This window comes from Osmerus eperlanus, chromosome 22 (assembly GCF_963692335.1).
Source record: "Osmerus eperlanus chromosome 22, fOsmEpe2.1, whole genome shotgun sequence".
NCBI classification, from domain to species: domain Eukaryota; kingdom Metazoa; phylum Chordata; class Actinopteri; order Osmeriformes; family Osmeridae; genus Osmerus; species Osmerus eperlanus.
This window is the reverse complement of record NC_085039.1, coordinates 11006333-11028237: the sequence shown is the minus strand read 5'-3', so window position 1 is coordinate 11028237 and position 21905 is coordinate 11006333. Positions and strand designations below refer to the sequence as shown.

At 47.9% G+C, this 21905-nt stretch overlaps 1 protein-coding gene across 1 annotated transcript in view; it reads right to left on the bottom strand.

Moving 5' to 3' along the window:
* Positions 1–995: 995 nt before the first annotated feature.
* sh3pxd2aa (SH3 and PX domains 2Aa) overlaps positions 996–21905 on the bottom strand; it is a 38727-nt gene continuing 17817 nt past the window's right edge. Inside the window, exons 4-11 of the mRNA XM_062448254.1 lie at positions 18610–18723; positions 15612–15695; positions 11848–11965; positions 10462–10883; positions 10284–10298; positions 10004–10053; positions 9804–9923; positions 996–9352 (exon numbers count right to left, since the gene is read on the bottom strand). Of these exons, the coding sequence (XP_062304238.1) occupies positions 7388–9352; positions 9804–9923; positions 10004–10053; positions 10284–10298; positions 10462–10883; positions 11848–11965; positions 15612–15695; positions 18610–18723 (2888 nt within the window). The 3' untranslated portion in view covers positions 996–7387. The remainder of the gene's footprint in view (positions 9353–9803; positions 9924–10003; positions 10054–10283; positions 10299–10461; positions 10884–11847; positions 11966–15611; positions 15696–18609; positions 18724–21905) is intronic.

Genomic DNA, 21905 nt, shown 5'->3' with positions numbered 1-21905 from the left:
CCTGCAGATCATTAAGGTGCATAGTTATTTTACGGTTAGTGTGCCGTGAAACTCACTTGAGATCACGGCAAGTTTGTTGATAAGTTATTGAGTTAACTTCATCAGTATGCATCATAATGTATCCCAGGTCTTGCCATATGCTGACCGACGCGTAGACCTTGCATGGATATCTTTTGCTAATGATCGGCCTGCCTTGATGCACAGTCTGGTTCAAGACTGCCATCTAGTGGTGATGTGTGAACACCGGTCCTACACAATGAGACCTTGATCTGGTTTCTTCCTCTCTGTTCATCATGTAAACAGCTGAAGATCACAGAGACCTCCCATGATAGAACCCTTCAGAACTGTCGCCAGAAGCTCACTCAATATCCCTTGATAGTCTACACAGATGAGTCTTTGTATATACAATATGCCACTTCTCTCGAATATGTCCGGTTGACTACTGATATTTACCTTGGAAAATTCCATAACATCCCGGATAAAGATGATGGATTCCCTAACCTTTACGCGGAGGTATGATAGAGTGCACGCGCACATACTTTGTCGAAAACGCATATATATATATATCATTCTTACAGGTGGATGAATGTGTTGTGGTTCGACGGCGTAAGTATGAGAGCAGATTTATCATGTTCATTTAGACGCGTGTGATGAATCTCGCTGCGATGCGCGTGTGTGTTCGAGGGCTCGGGAGAACAACTTTTCCGTTTCTTTTCCCCTCTCTTAGCTGATAGTAGCCTGGAGGTTGGTCATTTGTCTTCATTTACAGTCCTCTGCCTCTCTCACACAGTTCACAACCTTAATGTTCATTTATTCGGTGGTCTAACTTTACTCAAACTGCAGCTTTGCACCCAGCAATAATATTGTTAATTTGTATAACATTTTTATCTTTTATATTATACAAGGTAATTGGTGAAAGCACTTTGTCCAATGTCAAATGCAATTGAATCAAATAAATGGGTAGATAAGCTAACTAATAACAACAAAGACTGAAGTTAAACAACTAAGATAATACATTTAATAGGTTTTATCTTTAGGGCAATGCAAGATACAATGTAAACATGATTCAACAAGATACAAAAAAAAGATTTCAAAATGAAATGGTATAAAAAAAGGAAAAGCCCTGTTTTCAAAAGAAACACCCTCACATGGCCATGACCTCCAGTTTTAATTTAATGTAATTAGCTTTAATCTGACAGACTGCCGTTTTGTTACACTGACAAATTGCAGTGTTTGTGACAATTTTGTGAAGTCTTGTAAGAACATTGCTTTAGCCACTACATGACTCATATTTGTAAGTAACATTCTAATCATAACTCCCACCTACTGGTAACACCCACATTGCAATTTTTCACTCTGTTTCTCTCGCATGTATCTTTTGAAAACAAGGACTCCCTCAGACCTTTACGCAAAGTTGCGTGAAAGAAAAACATTCTGCAAAGAAAGGAAAAACTAATTATTATTATTATTATTATTATAGCACCTCCTTTGGTCCAGGTAGACTAAGGTATGCTGGTAGTGGATCATCATTGGGCTAGTCTGGGTACTGTAAGAGGACCAGATCGTATCAAGGACACAACTTTAGTTAGGGACCTTGAAATGTTCTTCCCCCAAAAATAGGAATATTTGGCACCTACTCTATAGTACCATTCATTTGCAATGACATGAGCGTTGTCCATGATGTCATCAAATGAATGTTATGAAGGCTTTTGGCCTATGCATATTACAAAAGATTAAGGTATATTAGAAATAATAAAACATTTCAACATTATCTTAGAATACGGTGAGGAACAAGTGGCTTGTGATTGGTGGGAGGTAATTGCAGTGAACGAGCGCAGCGATGTGATTGGACTTGCTCGTGTGGGGCGAATGAAAAGACAGAGGGGATGGTAATTAAAAACAGGAAGTCCAACCGAGAGAACGCCTCAGCACAGCTTGAAATACACAAAGACCCAGCATCCTCCATTCCTCGACAGCGCCTAGCATTAGCATTGTTAACACATACCCAACCCCCACCCCAAACCACCACCGCTGAGTCGAATTAATCAATACAGCATGACAGTTTTGTCTAGCTGTGCTTGTTAGCTTAGCATAGTCAGCACTCCCCACTGTATCGCAAACTTTAGCCAAACGGCTAACACTCGCCGGGCGGCCATCTTTTCCATCTTTCTCTTGCCTTTCCTCAGTGACCCTGCTTCAAGCGCAAACACAACAATAAAACAAGCTAGTAAAAAAATCGTACAACCTACATAATGACCCTATCCCTAGACCCCGCTCACACACACTTGCCACAACTTTCTAAACACACCTCTTTTCCCTTTCCCTCCGTTCCTCACCCCATCTAAACACAGCTATCCCGCTATCGCCGAGATGAATCAGGCATATGACGAGCGCAGCACACGCTTAAGAAGACACGAGAGAGAGCCGGAGAGGGAGAGAATCCGTCTCTTCATTTGTTTGATGATAAGTCCCTCGCAGGGGAGCAGTTTTGCTCTCGGTGCACCAATGAGAATACACCCCCGGCTTCAGACTGCACCGCAATTAAAATGGAGGCCTGGCTAATGAGATTTCACAGCTGTGGCCATTCATGACGGGTTCATTAGCTCGGGCCGTGGGACGCTGGGAGAGAAGAGAGAGCAGGGAGAGCTGTGGTAGCTCTCTGTCGTGGAGGCCTGTCTTGACATTCTAATGGTGTAGCCAGCATAAACAGAACAGCTAAATAGCTACAGGTCTAGTCCTACAACCTGTTCCAGTTCATGTCTGTGCACTGTGGCTGAGAGAAACTTATTGCTCATTCTCTTTCTTACTGTATCTCTCCCTCTGTATTTCCCTCTCTTTCTCTCTCCATCTTCTTCTCACGCTCCCTCTTCTTTTATCTCCATGTGGCCGGCTCTCTCAAGCTCTGTCTCGTATCTGTCCGATTCATCTCCAGTTCCCCCCGTCTACCTCTATTGCACACTCTTCTCATCATCAACCTCCATCTTACTTTCTCCTGACTTCACTTGCACGCTATCCATCGCCTCCGTTGCACATACTATCAAACACACACACACACACTGTACTACCTAACACAAAACCGTATTCACTAATACTCTTTTATCTGCTTGGCCCCCCTTCCTATCTTCCTTTATCCCTCCCTCCCCGCCACCTGGAGTGATTAACCACTGGGAACTAAAGCTTGGGCTGAGGCGAGGAAAGACAGATCCTGGTGAAGGTGTAAAATAGAGAGAGATGAAGCGCTGGAGGTGGGGGGAGAAGAGAAGTCCACAGCTATTTCCAGTTGCTACATGGAACAAGCAGGCACATGGAGCGATTCGCCTCGAAGCCCCCGTCAATTTGCTGAAGTAGAAAGAGAGAGGGCACAGAGGAGAGGGGTGGATAGGATGCAGGAGGAAGACCAGCGGGGGCGGTCTCGCTTGGTCGACCTCCCAAATACGGCGGATGCCTTATCTGTTTCCTCAGACACGGGTTCCTCTCTTCAGTGTGTGTGTGTCTTTGTGTGTGTGTATAGGGTAAGGATACATCGGTGCCCTCAGCCAATGTCGAAACTGTGTGTGTGTGTGTATGTACAGCGTACAAAGATGGGGGGTTGTATAGATAGTGGGGCTTTGCTATCAGAACAGTGGAATGTATCGAAACTGCCAAAGCTGTTAAGCTCCATCACTGTTCATATATGGGATTAAGGACTTCTACCAAGGGGAATATGTAACCTAAAACCAAATGTACTGCACCTTCAAAAATACCATTTATGAGACTATGTTGCCAAACCATGCACTGGGGTTTATGACATTAGAAGGTTGTTCTATGTTCAGTGTCGTAGAAAGCATTTGTGTTGAACTAGAATGTCCAGGGGGCAGAACCCATGTCCTTCTGGTCTGTGTACTAGTCTGGTTGTCTTGTTGACATCTTCCAGTTAACAACTGTGACGGATTTCAAAATGTCACTATCGCCATGAAAATGGAGAAGGAAGAGGCCGACGTCTAGACAACCGTGTTGGAAAATGTCAAGTGAGTCAACTTAGGTGGAGGAGACAAACTCGATAGAAAAAAACACCCAAAGCTGAATAATGAATTGAATTCTGTTCAGGCACAAACGTGATGTAGAGGGACCAGAGAGGCCCATGTTGATGCAAAAGAAAGAGCCAGATGTCAATGTGGTCAACACGGGCCGGGTCATTGGGTTTCGGCCATGCCGTTCACAGATCACAGGCCAATCAGGTGGCCGGGAGGGCTGGATGAGAGGGGATTCCTACACAGCTGTTGGTTAAGGTTGTGGCAGGGTGCCCATCTTCTATTGCACATGTCCTCAATATTATATTTCTGAAATAAAAAGGCAGTAAAAAGGGAAAAAAATTAAATAATAGGATGACAGTCTTGTGACCAAAATATCGAAAGCGGGAAAAGACTGAAACATGGTACATTTAAGACACACTTCTACACAGCTAAATTATATGGAAAAGCCTAGCTTGACACGTTACAATTCCCTTGTAATTTCATGCGCCACAAAGCTATGCAAATCGTATTCAATTGAACAAAGCCATATGCATTAAAATATGTGTTATAGCTAAAAGTTTAAAGTGAGTCAACACATTTACATAATGCCTTCGTCAATGGGGAGGGGAGTGGAAGGGAAAACAGAGGTATGGACTTGACGTACCATTGAATTTAGAAGAAGTACTATTGCAATTTCTTAAAATATGTATCTTAAGTACTGTAAGCTATGACAATTTTTTACATTTAGTTTACAGTTATTTTCTTTTTTACCATAATGACAGCACTTAGGGTGATGAAATATTGGATAGGCCAATCATGAGGGCAAAATAAAGTTTCAACAAATAAATACAGTATTCCTTATCAGGCATTGTGTAAATAACAGTAAAGATGAAGGAAGTGTCCATGATTTGCTAAAGTTGCAGCACACAGCATTGAAAAAAAGTAATTTAGAAGATAAAAAAATAAGTAATTATTGCCAAATACAAAAAACCTGAAATTTGTACTTACTATCACTAAAGTACTATATTAGCTGCAATTATATTTGGAAACATTCAAAAACTGTGGGTAAAGTCACTGTCCAGCAGTGCATTGTAACTATTGCACTGAAGCAGGTGGCCCTCGAGTGAGCATTCTGTGATTACTTGAACAATTAAGCCGTGACTAACTATGACTAGAAGTCATTCTTGTTACTAGAAGAAATTCTTGTTTTCAAAAGGTTGGAATTTTCGCAATGACTGAGGTACATTTGACAACCCCTACAGGAGTTTAAATGCAAAAATAAATATAAAAAAATATTTTGAATAAATAATATGCTGACTGCATCTTTACATTAATGCACCATTCAAATGTTTAAAGTGCATTAATTCACAAAACCGAACTACTTCGTTCCTCCAAATTGTTTATGTGTGATCACACAGTAACAACTAAATTCAACAATGGTTGGCTAAATAGATAACTGCGATCTAGCAGGTACTATACTTTGTTTTTAACTATAACACTGTTCAGCAGAAAATTAAATGAAAAGTTAGTGTTTAACCCCAAGTTGAGAGCTCACACTGTTTAGTAGAAAACATATTTCAGCAGTCTTGAACACCAGCCAGTTGAAACGCTTCTAAATTTGGGAGTAAATTTAATACAATTGTGTTTGGGGAAATTAAGTAACTATGATCTTAGACTATGATGTAATGGTCAGTCTTAACCGAATAAACCCACAACACCTAAATATGTGAACTAATGTACATTTGAAAGGGAATAGCCAACCAAAATACATAACTCAGTAAACATGAACACTTTTTCCAAAATCTGTCTAACTTCTACTTTAAATCAATACTGCACAGCAATATATGTGTTTTGAAGTGAATTCAGCTACCTCAATGTGCTCAAATTTGGGTAATGACAAAAAATCAAGTGCTTCCAGATATTTTCAAAACTATTAAATATTAACTTCAGTTTTGACACCGTATTTTAGATATTTAGTTGAATACACTGTTACTTGTACCCATAAATAAATAGTGTAAAGCTATGGTATATAGCCAATGTAATGATATCCCTCTTTGGTTTGATCACATTTTGGGTTCATGGCAATTTGTAAATCCCTGGGTTGAAATGTTAATTATTCCACCTTATTTCCAGTACTTATTTCTTCATCCCTTCAGCAGCAGCAACACCAGTCTACGTAATAATGCAACAATATATACAAAGTCAATTATTTGGACCTAAATAAAGTCAATAGTAAAACTATTTTGTAAACTACTATAGTAATTGGATTCGGGTAGAAACCCATACATGAGGTGGGTTAGTTATTGAGAATTCAAGGCAAGATATTTTCCTACTCTCACTCCTAAAGGCAATATTTGACTTGTTTCAAGCTTTTTCAGGTTTTCAGCTATTAGCTGTTATCCAAGATATTTTTGAGATCGCATTTGACTCTAAAAAAAGGGGTCCACTAGGAAATGTAAGCCAATTATCTGAAACTCCGCTTCAGGTGTTCCGCCGATGGCACATCATCAGATGGCAGAATACCAGAACAAGAAGCTTCGACTCTGTTCCAATTCTAGGCTGTCGGTGTCACACACAAGAAAGCAGAAATACTTCTCTAAGAAAGACAAGACACACAAGACATAAAAAACATACAGAAATCTGAAAAATAAGAGAATCAAAGATTAATTATTTCAATTTGACTGTGACTCATGTCACTCATTTGACTTTATCTGAGTTTCTCTTCACCGCTCGACACCTTCTGTGTTTGACTCAGGTTTTGAATACAGCACTCCAGATTGATCCTTTTTCGCTCAGTAACCCTCCTATTTCCTGGAGGTATTCTCGTTACATTTACAAAAATAATTTGTTTCCATGTATATCCATGCTCTCATGGGCTTATGGCACTGCAATACACTTTGGTAGATTCACTGATGTTCCATCCACTTCATCAGAACCTCCTCTTCAGTCGATCATTTACACAAGGCACCTGTTTGGCATAGTCATGTACGGGCAGGAATAAGACATAGCCCTAACCCTGCTAAACTCCACTCCCCCCCAATGTAAACCTCTTAAAGAAGGTGTCATTTAATCTACTAAAAACTACGCAAAACACGACATCCTTGTAATGTTTCTGACACTGCGGTGGTCGACTCCATATTCAGTCTCTCGTCTCTCTCCCGCCACGCGTAAAATCTTTTAGAGTCTTCCATGTGTACATTTTTAGTAAACCAGCACTAAAGTTCCTTTTGTCATAACCGAAGAGTATGAAAACAACCCGCTTTTTACACAAGTCTCTCAGAAATGTACATATTTGGAGCATATTGCTTATTGGGAGAGTCTAAGACGAACCTTACAGTGAGATGTCACCAACATAGCAAAAGTACAGATGACACCACAGGTCGAGGTGGGCGTTCTCATTTTTTCCTCTCTAGGTAGTTGGAGGGGACCCAGCCCTTGCGGGCGTGCAGGGGGTCCTGGATCTGGCAGTACCACCATCCGTTTGGGTTCCTCTCCAGGACCTCGAGACTGGTGCCTTCAGAGAAGCTCATGGTCTCGTCATCACCTCGGTAGTCAGCGATGGACACAAACACCTCCCTTCCCAAGTTGTTGTGGATCAGCTGGCTCTTCTCGATGGGTTTGGGCCGGACCGTGGACACGGGGATGCCGTTCCGCTGGCCCATCCGGGTCAAGGTTTCCGCACCGGCGCCGGAGCTGAACCCCATTCCCGCCGAGGACCCCGTGGAGGAACGCTCCGAAGGCCTCGCCCGGCTTTCGACGACCGCGTGCGGGCGAACCGTGGTGAAGGAGGAGTTCCGGCGGACGGTGGTGGAGGAACAGCCGGATCGGCATTGATCGCTGGCGCCCAGGGACTCGTTGCGCCTCAGCGACCCGGTCATGTAGCAGGAGTCCCTCACCGGTTGGGGTGAGGACACGAAGACAGACTGGGGGCGCACTGCGACCTGGTGGACGCCATTCCTCATCCGGACAGCCCCGTTGACCATGCTGGAGGGTTTGCTGAAGCCCCCGGGAGGCTTGGAGGGGATGGGGGGAGTGTTTCTCCTCATGCCCACCTGGTGCTGGTTCAAGCCCTGGAGGTTGATGCTGTTGAGTGCCAAGACCCGCTGCTCGTTCTTCTCCAGGCTGTTGGACTTGCTCCCGCTGCCCGCCTCCGAGAGGTGTCCGTCGGACCCGGCCGTGTCTCCCCCTGGGCGGAGGGGCTCCAGGTAGAAGGTGGGGACCCAGCCCTCGTCGACGCCCCAGCGGACGAACCACCATCCGCTCTCCTGCTTCTCGATGACCTCCACCTCCACCCCGGCAGGGAAGCTAAGCTCCGACTCCTGGACCTTGCTGTAGGCATCCGTGGTTCGGTAAAGGCTGAACCCCTCCATGTCCGAATCACCCCGACTCCCCTTGGAGTAAACGGACGAGAGGTCCGAGGTGCTCCGGGACGAGCCGGAGTCCTCGGACGAGATCACGGAAGCCGTTTCCGAGTCTTCGCCCCTCGAGGACTTGAGGTGTCGAATCTGACCGGTAGGTCTGAGCTGACGTCTGAGGGAGCTGATGTCCATCCTCTCGGGGCTCTGGGGCTCGGACTTAGTGAGGAGAGGTTTGGGTCGCACAGAGGGCTTAGGCTTGGTGGACGGGCTCTGACCTATCCTCTGCTCCACCTCCCTCCTGAATCCTGGGCCTCTCCCAGGGCCTCTACCCGACTCGTCTGACGAGGACCTGGGGCTGGTTTCCACCCGTCGTCCCAGGGTCTGGCTCCGGCCTAGCTCCGGGGTGAGCGGTTTGTGGGGCTTCCCAGCCAGGGGGGAAGATCCCGAGGGCCTACGTGGGACAGTGGAGGAATAGTAGCTCCTTGGAGAGTTCGGCCGGTTGGAGCCTTTGGCGGAAGCTCCTTCGTCGCCGCTACCGGGCCGGAAGCAGTCGTTCTCGTAGATGCACTCCTCCTTGGCCTCCTCATCCACAGACCTGAAGGAGGCTCTCCTGTGGCAGAACACCGGCGAGGCCTTACACACGGGGGCAGAGTTGCGATACTTTTCCGCGACGAGGACACTGTTTCGCTTGACTTCCAGGGGTCGCTCGCCTTTGAGGGAGTCCGTGTCGGATTCGCCGTCGCAGCCCACGGCGGGAATGTCATACTCGGGTTCCTCGTACACAGGCCTGCTGGGAGATTCGGAGGCGGACAGACGGGGAGGCTCGTCCGAGTCAGCTTTCTTGACAGGCGGAGCCGGGGGCGGGACTTTGGGGCGAGTGAGCGTGCTGGTTCGCCGGCTGAGGTTGGGTTTCTTGCGTTTGTCGATGTAGGAGCAGGGGGCCCAGCCCTCCGTCTCTCCGATCTGCACATACCACCATCCCCCGGAGTTTTTCTCTATGACCTATAGACAAACAAGGGACGTATCCATTGCCAGGCAATCAGTCAACTGAAAATGTATCACCATAAAGGACATTGTGAGTATCCTTAACTGTCACATTCAGCCACATAAACAGGGTGACGATTGACATTCCTTGCATCATTCTTGGTCCACTCTCCAAGGAATCAGCAAAATCGCAGCCTTGTCTATTACTGCCCAACCTGACTCGGAAAACAGTTTATTTTCTCTGCATCATCAGATTCATAATAAACAGCTCAAGGCCATCTTTTTCCTGCCTCAGCATTTTCCCTACCCGGGGAATACTCGGTCACCAGAAATATTTGATGTGCTCAGACATGCTTCTGTCAATACCAATAGATACACAAAAGGCTGTACTGTAAATCTACATTATATGATATTGACAGCACTCCGTTTAACATCCGTTGTTCTAAATGGTTTTCCCCCGTGTTCTTACATCTGCTTTTTGTCCTCCACGGAAACTGATGCCATCAGAGATGCACGACTGGAATTCTGCGATGGTGTAGTACTCTGCTTCAACAGTAGGGGGCTCTGGCGGCTTGGGCAACTGGAATCCCTGGGGATGAAGAAAAAGAAGACTTAGTTTTGAGTGACAAATACGTTCCATCTGTGGTCGTTTAGATCAGAGTGCCGTACCAGGTTGGCTTCTCTTCTTGGAGGAGGTTTCTGCCTGAGGTTTGGAGAGCCTGGGAACAAATATATAGCACTTTAGCATTGAACGTGACTCATGTTATGCCTATATGGTACTTTGCGCACACAATTTAAAAGCACAGCAACAGGCCAGTCAAGCAGTCAGTTAAAGGTCAGCAAAAACACCACATCACTTTGGATTAATCAGGCTGTAAAAAACAGCATCATCGGTTGAAGCAAGATTCCGTACCACACTGTCACACAGACAGACAGAATTACCACTTACCTATAGCGTCAAAATCTATGTAAAGAGAAAATAATAGCAATTTATGCCCTCCATCATCAACGGGTATATATCCCTAGTTAACGATTCTTTGTTGTCACTAAATTTCAATTCATACAACTGATTCAACACAGTCCATCGTTCCACCGACACTGAAAACGAACAAACCAGAACACCTCACCTATCTCCACCCTGTGTGGGGCGACGCGGGCCACGGCAGGAGACCCCGGCTCTGCCCTCCCTTTACTGTCTTGCAGGGCGGCGCCCGCACCAGGCCCCAGATTGGGGCTACTGGACCCAGGAGCGAGACCGGGAGCGGGCCCAGACCCTGAGCCCGACCCCTGGCCTGAGCTGGGCCCGAACTCGGGGCTGCAGGGCATGGGCAGGCTGATCTCGCTCTTGGAGATGTGGCGCTCCGGCGTGGACTCTCCGTCCGTCTGGACGTCCTTCTCGCTCACAGACTTCTTCTGGAGGAGGTTGCTGATCTCCATGATGTTGCCGATGATCTCTACGGGGCCGCTCAGGGTCTTCTTCCTGGGGGAGAAGTCCTCCTTCATCTTCTTCAGGTACGAGGCGGGGGCCCAGCCCTCTTTACCCAGGTGTCTGGTGGAGGGGGGCAAAGGGAACCAGTTGTGTTTCTGTACTCCAGGTGGTGTGCAATGTGACCTGTAGATGTCGCTGCTGTCTATTTATTGACAGACAGCAGAACAAGCTTGTGTGTGTCGGTCAGACGCAGAAAGACAGCGTGCGACGCTTGTGTGTTTATCAGTGTGTGTTTGCCTGTGAGCTTTTATGTGTATGCGTGGGTGTTTGTTTATGCGTTTGCGTGCGGGGGTGTTCGCGTGTGTGTGTTTTTCAGAAACTCAGCATGTGATAATCATCAGCAGTAGAGAGCAGCACCACTCACACACCCTCAGGGCCCACAAGGAAACTACAAACAACTGGCATGAAGAACACACACGCACACACAATGAGAACACACACACACACGCACACACAATGAGAACACACATGTGAACACACACACACACACAATACATCCCACCCACAACCCCACAAAAGGACCTACATGCACACACACACACACATCAGACACAACCAGAACACACATCAGATACAACCAGAACACACACACACACATCAGCTACAACCAGAACACACACACACACACACAGGTCTGCAGAGAGTCGCACATGCTAACAGTCTCACCCCAGTACCATTAAGCAGATGAGACATAGTTTGGCCTTGATTAAGTCTCTTCAGTGCGATATCTAAGATCGCTCTCATCCCTCTCTCAGGACTCATTGACTTAGAGAGGGTGAGAAATGGAATATGTACTTTGGACCAGTTCCAACACAGCCACTGGCTCCTGTCTCTGGCCTACATACGCTGATGAGAAAAGGGAACTTGGATTTGGGACTGGTCCAATCCAACGTGATTACGTCCCAGAGGAGAAGTTCATGGTCGGATGCCTCGTGACCCATTGGCTGACGCGGCGTTTAATCGACTGTGAGGGGACCAATCGGAGGTAGAGCTTCAACACTGAGGACCAGGGAGAGGAGCTTACCTGATGTACCACCAGCCCTCCAGGTTCTTTTGGATGACCTCCACGGTGACCCCTTTCTCAAAGCTGACCTCGTCCTTCCCCTGGCTGCTGTAAGGCTGGACAGTAATGTACTTCTCCTCTGGAGGGGGGGGGGGGAGAGAGAGAGAGCGGAGGAGGAGAAGGGAGGAGAGAGGTGGCAGAAACACCAGGGGAGACACAATGTCATCAGAAAGCGAGTCAAAGAGAGTCAATATTCAAGTGGATCACCATAAGATAATATCGTTTTATGCCTGCACAGTAGCTGCACCAAGATGCAACATGCTTACAATGGCATGCGACTTTTATCAGCAACACTACTACGACATTTGAAATCCTTTTTTTCCCCCATTCGAGCTCCCATCCTTATTGGACACCATTGAAAAATACACCGCTGCTCCCTCTAGTGGCTAGTGTAATCCCTTGCACCCTGTGTGTGTGTAAAGGTGTGGCGAGGTGAAGCCAGTGGTGACTCCTGCTTCTCCCCGGCGTATCATTCCACAGAGGCTGGAGTTAATAACCTAAAACTGTCAGGAATGTCTGCCACAGACTGGCTAACATGGGCTGTGTGTGTACTGTAGGGTGGATGCTTTAGAAGTGTGTGTGTGTGTGCGTGTGTGTGTGTGTGTGTGTGTTAGGAATGTCTGGCTCTGAGGGACAGGGTGTATGGCTGAGATCAGGAGTGTGTGTGAGATTGCATGACTACTTGTTACGTACTTGGAAAGTGAGTATCTTAGGGTGTGTGTGTGTGTGTGTGTGTGTGTGTGTGTGTGTGTGTGTGTCATTCCAGTAAGCTGCAGTGAAACGACATCTTTAATATGATTTAATGTGATTAGGGACCTCAGGAACCAAAAATGCTCTCAGAAGGCTTACACAAACACACACACGTTCTAACAGGGTGGAACTGGAGGACACGCTTGACCCTAACCCGCCCTGTCAATAACACATGAGGTAAGCTGTGAGGTCACGCCGCCGTCGTTAGCCAATCAACACCTTCGGGATCTTTCGGGAACACCTCTGACCCCTGGGCCTGACTTGGTGTTTAGCGTCAAGTTGATGGAATGGTACAAAAACAACATCTTGTTCAAGATGTTTCAGGTCATGAAGTCATTTTTCAAGTGGTTTGACACCTGGTCCTCCCTGTACTCCTAATCTTGTTGTCAACCCCTGTTCCTGAGAAGATGAATCCCAGTCCTCCTTTTAGTGATCCCAACATGCTCTAGCCTCGTACCAGAACGAGGTAGAGGGGGGGAAGGGTAACAATTGGGAGGAAAGAGAGAGAGAGAGGGAGAGAGAGAGAGAGACTGAGACGGACAAAGAAAGAGACAAACAGAAAAGAAAGGGCAAAAAGAGAGGCAGAGAGAGAAACAGATGGAGCCTCGGAGAACAGAGGAAGACTATAGTGAGAAGGAGGAAAACCAATGTTTGGCTGTTCTACAGGAGTCAGCAGTATTTTCACAGAGGAGCTATTTTCTACGGTGGAAACAGACCTCCGGTCCAGAAGGCATTCGTTTGCATGTAGCAAAGCAAGGCCGCAGCCAGCTGAAACCAACACTGGACTCTTAACACTAAAACCTCTCTCTCTCTCTTTCCCTCTCTATTCTGGTTCTCTCTCTCTCTCTCCACCTCATTTTCCCTCTCTACCCCTCTCTCTCTTTCTCTCTCTCTCTCTTCACCCCTCTCTGTTTTTCTCTCACTTTCCATGTTCTGTTTCTTTCTCTCTCTCTCTCTCTTCAGCTCCCGGCCTCTGTTCATGATGACCTAAAAACATGGTTGTAGACATGTGACAAAGTCCTGCTGAGAGTTATAATTGAGCTTTAGTGTCACTTGCCTGTTTCAGGGCTGTCACTAAGACAGCATATAAATTTCTATCCAGCATGATACTGTCGCTTAAAGCGAGCAAGCGCCGCATTTCTTTATGGCGACAGCTCGCTCTGTGCTGCATGCACACACACAACTAGCACACACACACACACTAAGAAGCAGTTCCACTGTTATTTTCGTCCATGATTAAAGCCAGCCTATGGGCTTCTACCCCACTTTCACAGCAGCCATCACCCTCTTCTCTCTGGGAGAGCCAAGCTACCTAACTGTGCTGCTCACCACTACAGCAATACACTCTGGCTAACTCTATATACCCTGCCTACCTCTACAGACTCTGACTCACGTTATATACTCTGGCTGAAGACAAACTTTGTATATGACCATATTAGGCCAAGAACCTTCGCTCACATTGGTTTTGGCGAATCATAGTCCTGGAAAACCTTTGTGTGTGTGTGTGTGTGTGTGTGTATCTTAGATCAAACACATTGCTCATCGGCACCCCTACCAAGAGCAGCTGGACTTCAAGGTGATGTGTCATCAACAGAGATAAGGAAAGTCCACTCTAGGAGTACATCAGCCTCTCAGTTCATCTCCTATGAAGGGAGTCAGGTGGCTGAGCGGTTAGGGAATCGGGCTAGTAATCTGAAGGTTGCCAGTTCGATTCCCGGCCGTGTCAAATTACGTTGTGTCCTTAGGCAAGGCACTTCATCCTACTTGCCTCGGGGAGAATGTCCCTGTACTTACTGTAAGTCGCTCTGGATAAGAGCGTCTGCTAAATGACTAAATGTAAATGTATGCAGTTTGAAGCCCTGACACTCCTCCAGTACAGGCACTAAGCAGCTGGCCTGGGTTCAGTCGGTATTAAACCCGTGCTGTTTAATCACTTTTCTATTAGCTACACTACTGAACAGGGATCAGTTTAAACTGAACCAGGTGAGTCTTATGTAATCTCAGTGGGAGGTGGTTAAGGGTTCTGGAAGTTACATACTGTAGACTCTGGTCCAGGTTTAGTCAACAAACTAAATCTGTCTGTCTGGATTAGTGTAGCCAATCCCAAAACCAGACGGTCATTTTCCTATGGTCTCACAGTAAGTGTGAGTAAGGGGCCTGTTGGGTTCAGACCCACACCAGGTAATACGACGGAGCATTCAGACACACTCTCACGTCACGTCTGTCTGGTTTTTCAAAGGAGCGCTCGCAATGACTCAACCATTATTCTGTCTGATGTTTGCGAGCGTCCAGGGCCGTTTGGCAAATGTGGGATTCAAAAGTTTGAGAAGAAGTCAATATTCTCCATCTTTTCAAAGAATAAAAAAAAGTATTAACGCAACGCACATAAAGCACAAATGGCTTCCAAACCATATGGAGGCTACGAGTAGCACTGGGGTGAGACACAATGTTGAAACACTTACAAGCGGTGCAAGCCAACAAGGTAGTTGTTTTCCCTACTGTGTGTAAAAAACACCCCTCCAACTCCGACCCTTTTAATCCTCTCAGCTGTTTTATGTTGTCCTTGTTAGTCTGTTACTCAGTGTGAGATGAGAAGCGACCAGGGCGGGGTGTGTACTCGTGTTTTAAACAGTGGGAGCTGAAACACAAGGGGCCACCCAATGCTGCTGGAGACATGCAGAGGTCGTTGTAGTTGTTGGCAGACTGGCAGGGATGTAAATGAGCTTGTTTACCATGAAGGGGTCTGTGTGTCCGTTGGTGTGTGGGTGGGTGTGTGTGTGTGTGTTTGGGTAAGTGTGCTGCATGTCTGCTTGAAGGGTCGTCCAAGGGAGGTATGGTAAACATAGAGAGATTGAGAGAGATTGAAAGCGACAGAGAAAGACAGAGAGATACAGAGACAGAGAGAGAGAGACAGATGAAAAGTGAGTGGGAGGCCATGAGTGAACTGGTGTGTGTGCATGTGTGTGTGTGTTCACCTCGACTCTGCTGTCGGTTGACTATGCCCCCCAGGGTCCACCGGCGGTCCAGTCTCTTCAGGTGAGCCTTGCGTCTCTTAGTAACTAGTAATGGATGGAGTGAAGGGGAAACAAAGAAAAGAAAAACAAACAAGAAGCAAGTTATGGCCAACAGAAAAATGCTAACAAGCCTGTCTGTTAGTAGCATGGAAGGAAGACATATAACAATAGAAAGCCAGCAAAGGATCAGCATCCATTTTATCAACACTGTCAATACTAAAACAATAACATAAGATGTCATATGAAGTAAACATATTAGTCAGTTATGAGATGAGGACGCTTCATTTATGGCACACACACACACACATAGTGTGTACACAATGTGTACATTAGCTGTACAGTATGCATGACCACTAGGTCCTGTACTCAAGTCACTGTACAGTATAAATATCAATATCATATCAATCTGAATGTACAACACATCAAATCAAACTCTTTATTCAAAGGGATAGTGAATACAATCTAATTCCGTCTACATTTCCCAGAAAGCCTTCTTTCCTTGTGTGCTTCCCAGGCCCCCTGTCACAGTCAGTTAGCAGTGATCTCCGAGGGGGTGTGTGGAGGTTGAAACAAGGGCTGCCTCACACCAACGTTATGGAGGAAGAGAGGGTCCGGAGACGGGCTCTCCACGGACGTTTCACGACGGGGAGAGCGGGCTTGTAAAACACCCAGATGATTTCCTTACGAGAGAGAACAGCCCAGAGAGACTATCTTATCCTTCACAGATATAAAACATGTCGGTAACTAGTCTGAGCTGAGAAACACCTTAAAAAAAATAACTGTATTAAAGTCTGTGATGTGCAACGATTTACTGAAGCAACACTGTGGGAATGTAGTGAGCCAGTTCCCATGGCAGCCAGTTAGCGTTAGCACTTCTGGGGTTAGCTGACTGACAAAGCAAGCTACTCCCGCCAACTCTTCCCTTTTCACTGTTTCACCGACTGGGGTTGAACTGTCAACCTTGGGACCAACTTCCATGGGAAACAAGGAGCAAATATTAGGGCTTTCTGAGGTTTTGACCGTCTAGACACCCTCTAGTTTCTCTGTATATCACTACAAGCCAGTCAAACCCCTCTCTTGATCTAGAATGTCTCTTAAAATATCTTTCTGTCTAAGACTAGCCTTTATCTATGCAACACAAGTCTTCTTTCCCCACACCTAAGCCTTGTGCTGTGGTATGTGGTTATGTTCTCTGTCATGATGAGAGGACTTTTCCCTCCCTCCCAGACAACCTCTGCATAGACATGAACCAGACCCCCGACACGCACCGCTCTCCCTCTCCTCCCTCCATCTCCCCCCTCTCCTCCCTCCATCTCCCCCCTCCCTCCCTCTTACTACAGCGTCTCCCCTACTCACTCTCAGCCCTTCCTCCCACCCCATCTTTCTCTTTCATATTCCTCCTCCCTCCCGCTCCCTCTCTCTCTCTCCCATTGACCTCCTAATTAAAATATCCGATTGGGCGGTCAGGAAGGACAATGTTTCTGCGGAGGGTAATGCGGGTGGGCCAGGGCCTGGGCCTGGGCCTTGGCCTGGGCCTGGTGGGCCTGGTGGGCCTGGGCCTTGGCCTGGGCCTGGTGGGCCTGGGCTCGCTAGCAGGCTGCTGTCACTGGGGTCATGTCACCCACTGCAGCCAGGTAATGAGAGAAGCCCACAGAGAGGGTGGAGCAGAGATACCGGAGGCAGTGATGTGTCTGGTACAGTGGACGACGAATGGGGAGTTAATGTCAGAGAGAGAGAGAGATAGAGAGAAAGAGCGAGAGCGAGAGCGAGAGCGAGAGCGAGAGCGAGAGAGAGAGAGAGAGAGAGAGAGAGAGAGAGAGAGAGGGGCTTCAAGTCCTAAGTGAGTGTGTCTGTTTGAACATAATGACTGAGTCACGTCCCTTAACAGCCAGCCAGCTCCGCTCTCATCACCCCGTTTTTCCTCTACGGCTATCAGGGGCCTCCACTACAGTACCACCCAACATGTGTGTGTGTGTGTGCGTGTGTGTTTGGGTGGGACAAGTGACTGAAGCAAGAGAAACCAAGGGATAAGGCAGCTGTGCAGGACCTGTTGGCACTGTGTGTGTGTGTGTGTGTGTGTGTGTGTGGGTGTGTGTGTGTGTGTGTGAGGGTGGCTGTATAGCGTGACAGTTTACAGCGCATTGCCAGCGTGCCTTAATGAGAGACAGCCAATGAAAAGCCTCCGGTGGCCCTCTATGACACACCACTCTATGACACACCACCCTTTACACCATGCATCTTTCCATGGCAGGACGATGACGAGAAACATGCATGCCAATGTGTGCGTGTCTGTGCGTGCGCGTCCACGCGTGCGTTTAGTGTGCGCACGCGGGTCTGCGTGTATCTGTGAGTGAGCTTCTGTATGTGTGCGTGAGTGCCTTGGGGAAAAGCTGATGGAACTGGGGGCTTGCGGTGTGTGGTGACGAAACGCTCCTTGTTGGCGGTCTTCCTGAGCGTCAGCAGGGTAGAGGTCAGGACTGAACCAGACTGACTACAGCAGCTCCATGTCAGGAGGCCGGCGTAGAATGCAGCAGAAAGCCAAAATCTCCTCGGTGCCGAGAAGTCCTCGTCTGGATAGGAGGTCATCTGGCTGGGAGGGGGGTGGGGGTGGGGGGGGGGGGGGGGGGCTACTTCATGCAACAAGCCCAGGTCCTCAAGGCTCCCAGTGTGTGTCTGGCTGTGTGTGTGTGTGTGCGCGCGCGCGCGTGTGTGTAGTGGAGCTGCTCTCCGTCCAGGATGAGGACAGGCGGATGACTGCTGCCAAATACTCCTCCTGCTACGATAAAATCAAGGTCTGCATTGCTACGATAATTAGTACTGTACTGGAGTGAAGTGTGTGTGTGTGTGGTTTGTACGTGCATGTGTGTGTTCGCCTGGGTGATTGTGGGAGAGGGTGTATGTACAGCATGTGTGTGTGTGTGTGTGTGTCTGTGCATGCCTGTGTGCGCTTGTGTCTTACCTTCCCCAGTTCTAGAGGTGCCCAGGTCCAAGTCATCTCTGGTCCCGTTCTGAGAGTCCAGGTACGTAGCTGGAACCCAGCCCTGCTCCTCGGCTGTGCTGACGAACCACCAGCCTAGAAAACACGCACACGCGCGCACGTTAGGACGTTTATGACTGCTTAGATATCCCCCGCACAGTGACTGAGGTTCCGAGGTACGAGAGCTTCGAGTTCTGCTCGGACCCGCACTCCGTCCACACGTCTTGATTTACGCACGACGGAGAGAAGATGTCATCGATGCGGTCCCTCATCTGCAGACTGTCACTACCAAACTCCAGAAGCCAGGCAGGAGATTCACAGGGGACGGCAGAATTTATAGAGTGCTACTATTTATATTGGGGTCCGCTCTCAATTTTGATCTGCTCCAGTGAGAAGGCAGGAGTTACGTCGTAGAGAAACGAGGGCCACGATTAGAAGGGAATCATCGTCACAAGAGCAGAGCATGGAGGAGAACGCACACACACACGCGCACACACACAGGATATGAAAGACGTGTAAAAGACCAAGTGTAGCTAGGGTCCTTTATCTGTGATATGGGATCCTGATCGTCGTGATGTAACCCATAATCAGCTGGCTGGCGTGATAAGATCTGACCTGGTATCAGCTTTGAAGACTCCATCTACTTTATATTTCAGTATGCGTTTCCAAACAGACTGAAGACCAAAACACATGCGGATTCGGGCCCACACCCAAACTATAAAGCCTTCTAATACGGAAAATCCTTAGCGTCTATCATCTCCCTGACAACCAGCGGGCGTCCCAGTCCGGGTGTTTCTGCGGCGGAGTGTTTTACGTATTTCAGAGGCACCGCAAGATTTTCCTGTGGGACTGATGAGAGGACTTCGAGGTGTCATAAATAGCGGGAGAGCTCGACGTGTCTGTTGGAGATCGGACGCACATTTACGACCTTCCGCAGCCTCTGACGCTTAGCGCACCCTGGCACACGCAAGTTAGGGAGGGGAGACAAAAGGGAGGGGAGGGAGAAAGAGAGAGGGAGGGAGGGAGAGCGAGAAGTCCCACATAAGGGAAGGACTTTGTGAAAGACAGAACAATGGAGAGACAAGACAGAAAGTTCGAGGCAGAGAGATACAGAGAGAGAGAGGGGAGAAGGTGGACAGGGAAAAAAAGAAAGCAGGCGGCAGCTATCTTTGGGATGTCCTAACCCCTTGTCCTTTCTCCCCTTCTCTCTCGTGAAATCCAACAATGACGTCATCAGCTCTCCTACAGTACGGCCCTGTGCAGAAGAACTGTGATGTGGTCTGTAGGACCTGGAAGAACCAGGCCATCACGCCCCAGTTTGTGTCCGAGCGAGGCAGCGTGCCCACCCAACCCACGTGTGGCTACTCTGGAAAAATATGCCCGGGTACCAAGCCTTTCCTCCACCGGGGGAAAAGCCCTGCCATCGTCGGAACAAGAACATTTCTTTTTATAGTGCCGTACAGTAGACGTTGGCATTGTGTCGTCTTTACAATCATGTTCCGTTGCTCTTTGCTTCTGCCCCGTGTTCTCATACTCCGGTTTTTCCACACTTAAGTCACCTTCATTCTCATACTCATACGGTTTTTCCACACTTAAGTCACCTTCGGGCTAAGCTACCACTTGGACATTTACTTTTTCCTGGTCGGTTTACAAGGCAATGAGCAGCTCCGGGTCCGATTTACTGTTCCAAACGACTGCGACGACAAGGCACTCTGTGGGATTAGATCCTGAGGACTCAGCTGGGACGCTGACACGTGGAGCCTCCTTCACAGGGGATGACGGTGATGCATCAAGCAGGCGAGCGGACATGAACACCCAGGACCAGGTGTGTACAACACCAGCCCGGATCTCCACCTCGTCTCCTCCTCACTTTATCACAACACCAGAAAGAAACAGAGTTCCATCCTGCCGGAGCCACTGTGTAGTGTCTGGGTCATCATACCAACTGCTGCAAGCAATCCTCTCCCTCCCTCCCTCCCTCCCTCCCTCCCTCCCTCCCCTCCCCTCCCTCCCTCCCTCCCTCCCTCCCCCTCTCCCCCCCTCTAACCCCGGCTAACCCCGTTCCGTGGGTTAGCCGACCACACAGGGGTCAATTCACTTTGAGGCTATACCAACCTGCAGGGGCTGTCTGGTGCAGGCCACAGTAACCCCCCCTCCCCCCCCAGCCCCAACCCCAAACTACTTTCACTACCCCAGATGAAACTAGCTCGCTGCCGTTATCCTTTGGGCCCCTCATAGACATTACAGCAGAGTCTGGCACTTGACAGTTTAGAACGGTTTGTTTTCAAAACTGTCTGATTCGTTTAGGTTCAGATTTGTGCTAATATCCATGCTAATGTTAGCGCTAAGGCTGACGTTTGACTGCGGAGGCTGCGGCTTTCCCATTAAATTGACTTTGACGTTGTGACCGCGATGCAACACTAATCAATTCTCACACAACTGCAGCTCCACGCTTGAGAAGCATAATTTTTCAAATAATTACTTTCACCGCCGCAGCGTGTGAAAGCCTGTATCCAACGCCGTCTGTAGGGGTAGCAAGTCACCAAAGGCTTATCTACAACTTGCTAGCTCCCAAAGTTTTCAACAGAGGGAAAACAATCCCTGTGATAAGAATAGCCCAGATCACCTGAAACACACAAGGTTTATAGACCAAGTCATTGGAACTATTCAAAAGGTAGGAATTAATAGGAAGTAATTTCGGAAGACCATAAATCCTATCTTGTGACAGTGTCTTCAAGTCACTCTATGTAATTATTACTGTGCCTGCAACCCTTTGTTGCGTACATAAAGGGGGGCTTGTAGAAGTAGGTCAGGTGTGTGTGTGTGCACTGTACATATGTGCTTGCGCACGTTTGCACGTGCGAAAAAAAAGAGTGCATTTTGGCCTTCACTCTTTCTCAGGCTGGCAGACAATACATAGCACGCACACACGCACACACACACACGCACCCCCACACGCACCCACACGCACACCCACACACACGCACACACACACACCCACAAACACCCACACACACACCATAGTCTCCACATATGAGAGCAAGCAGAGGCTTTGACAAGACCCAGCACCCTTATAAATCCAGCTCTGGAGAAAATAAGGGCAGTAAAAGCAGAGAAATGAGGAACAGAGATGCTGCTGGACCCCTTCATCACACACGGCTTCCATAAAGAGAGAGAGAGAGAGGGAGGGAGGGAGGGAGGGAGGGAGGAGAGAGAGAGAGAGAGAGAGAGAGAGAGAGAGAGAGAGAGAGAGAGAGAGAGAGAGAGAGAGAGAGAGA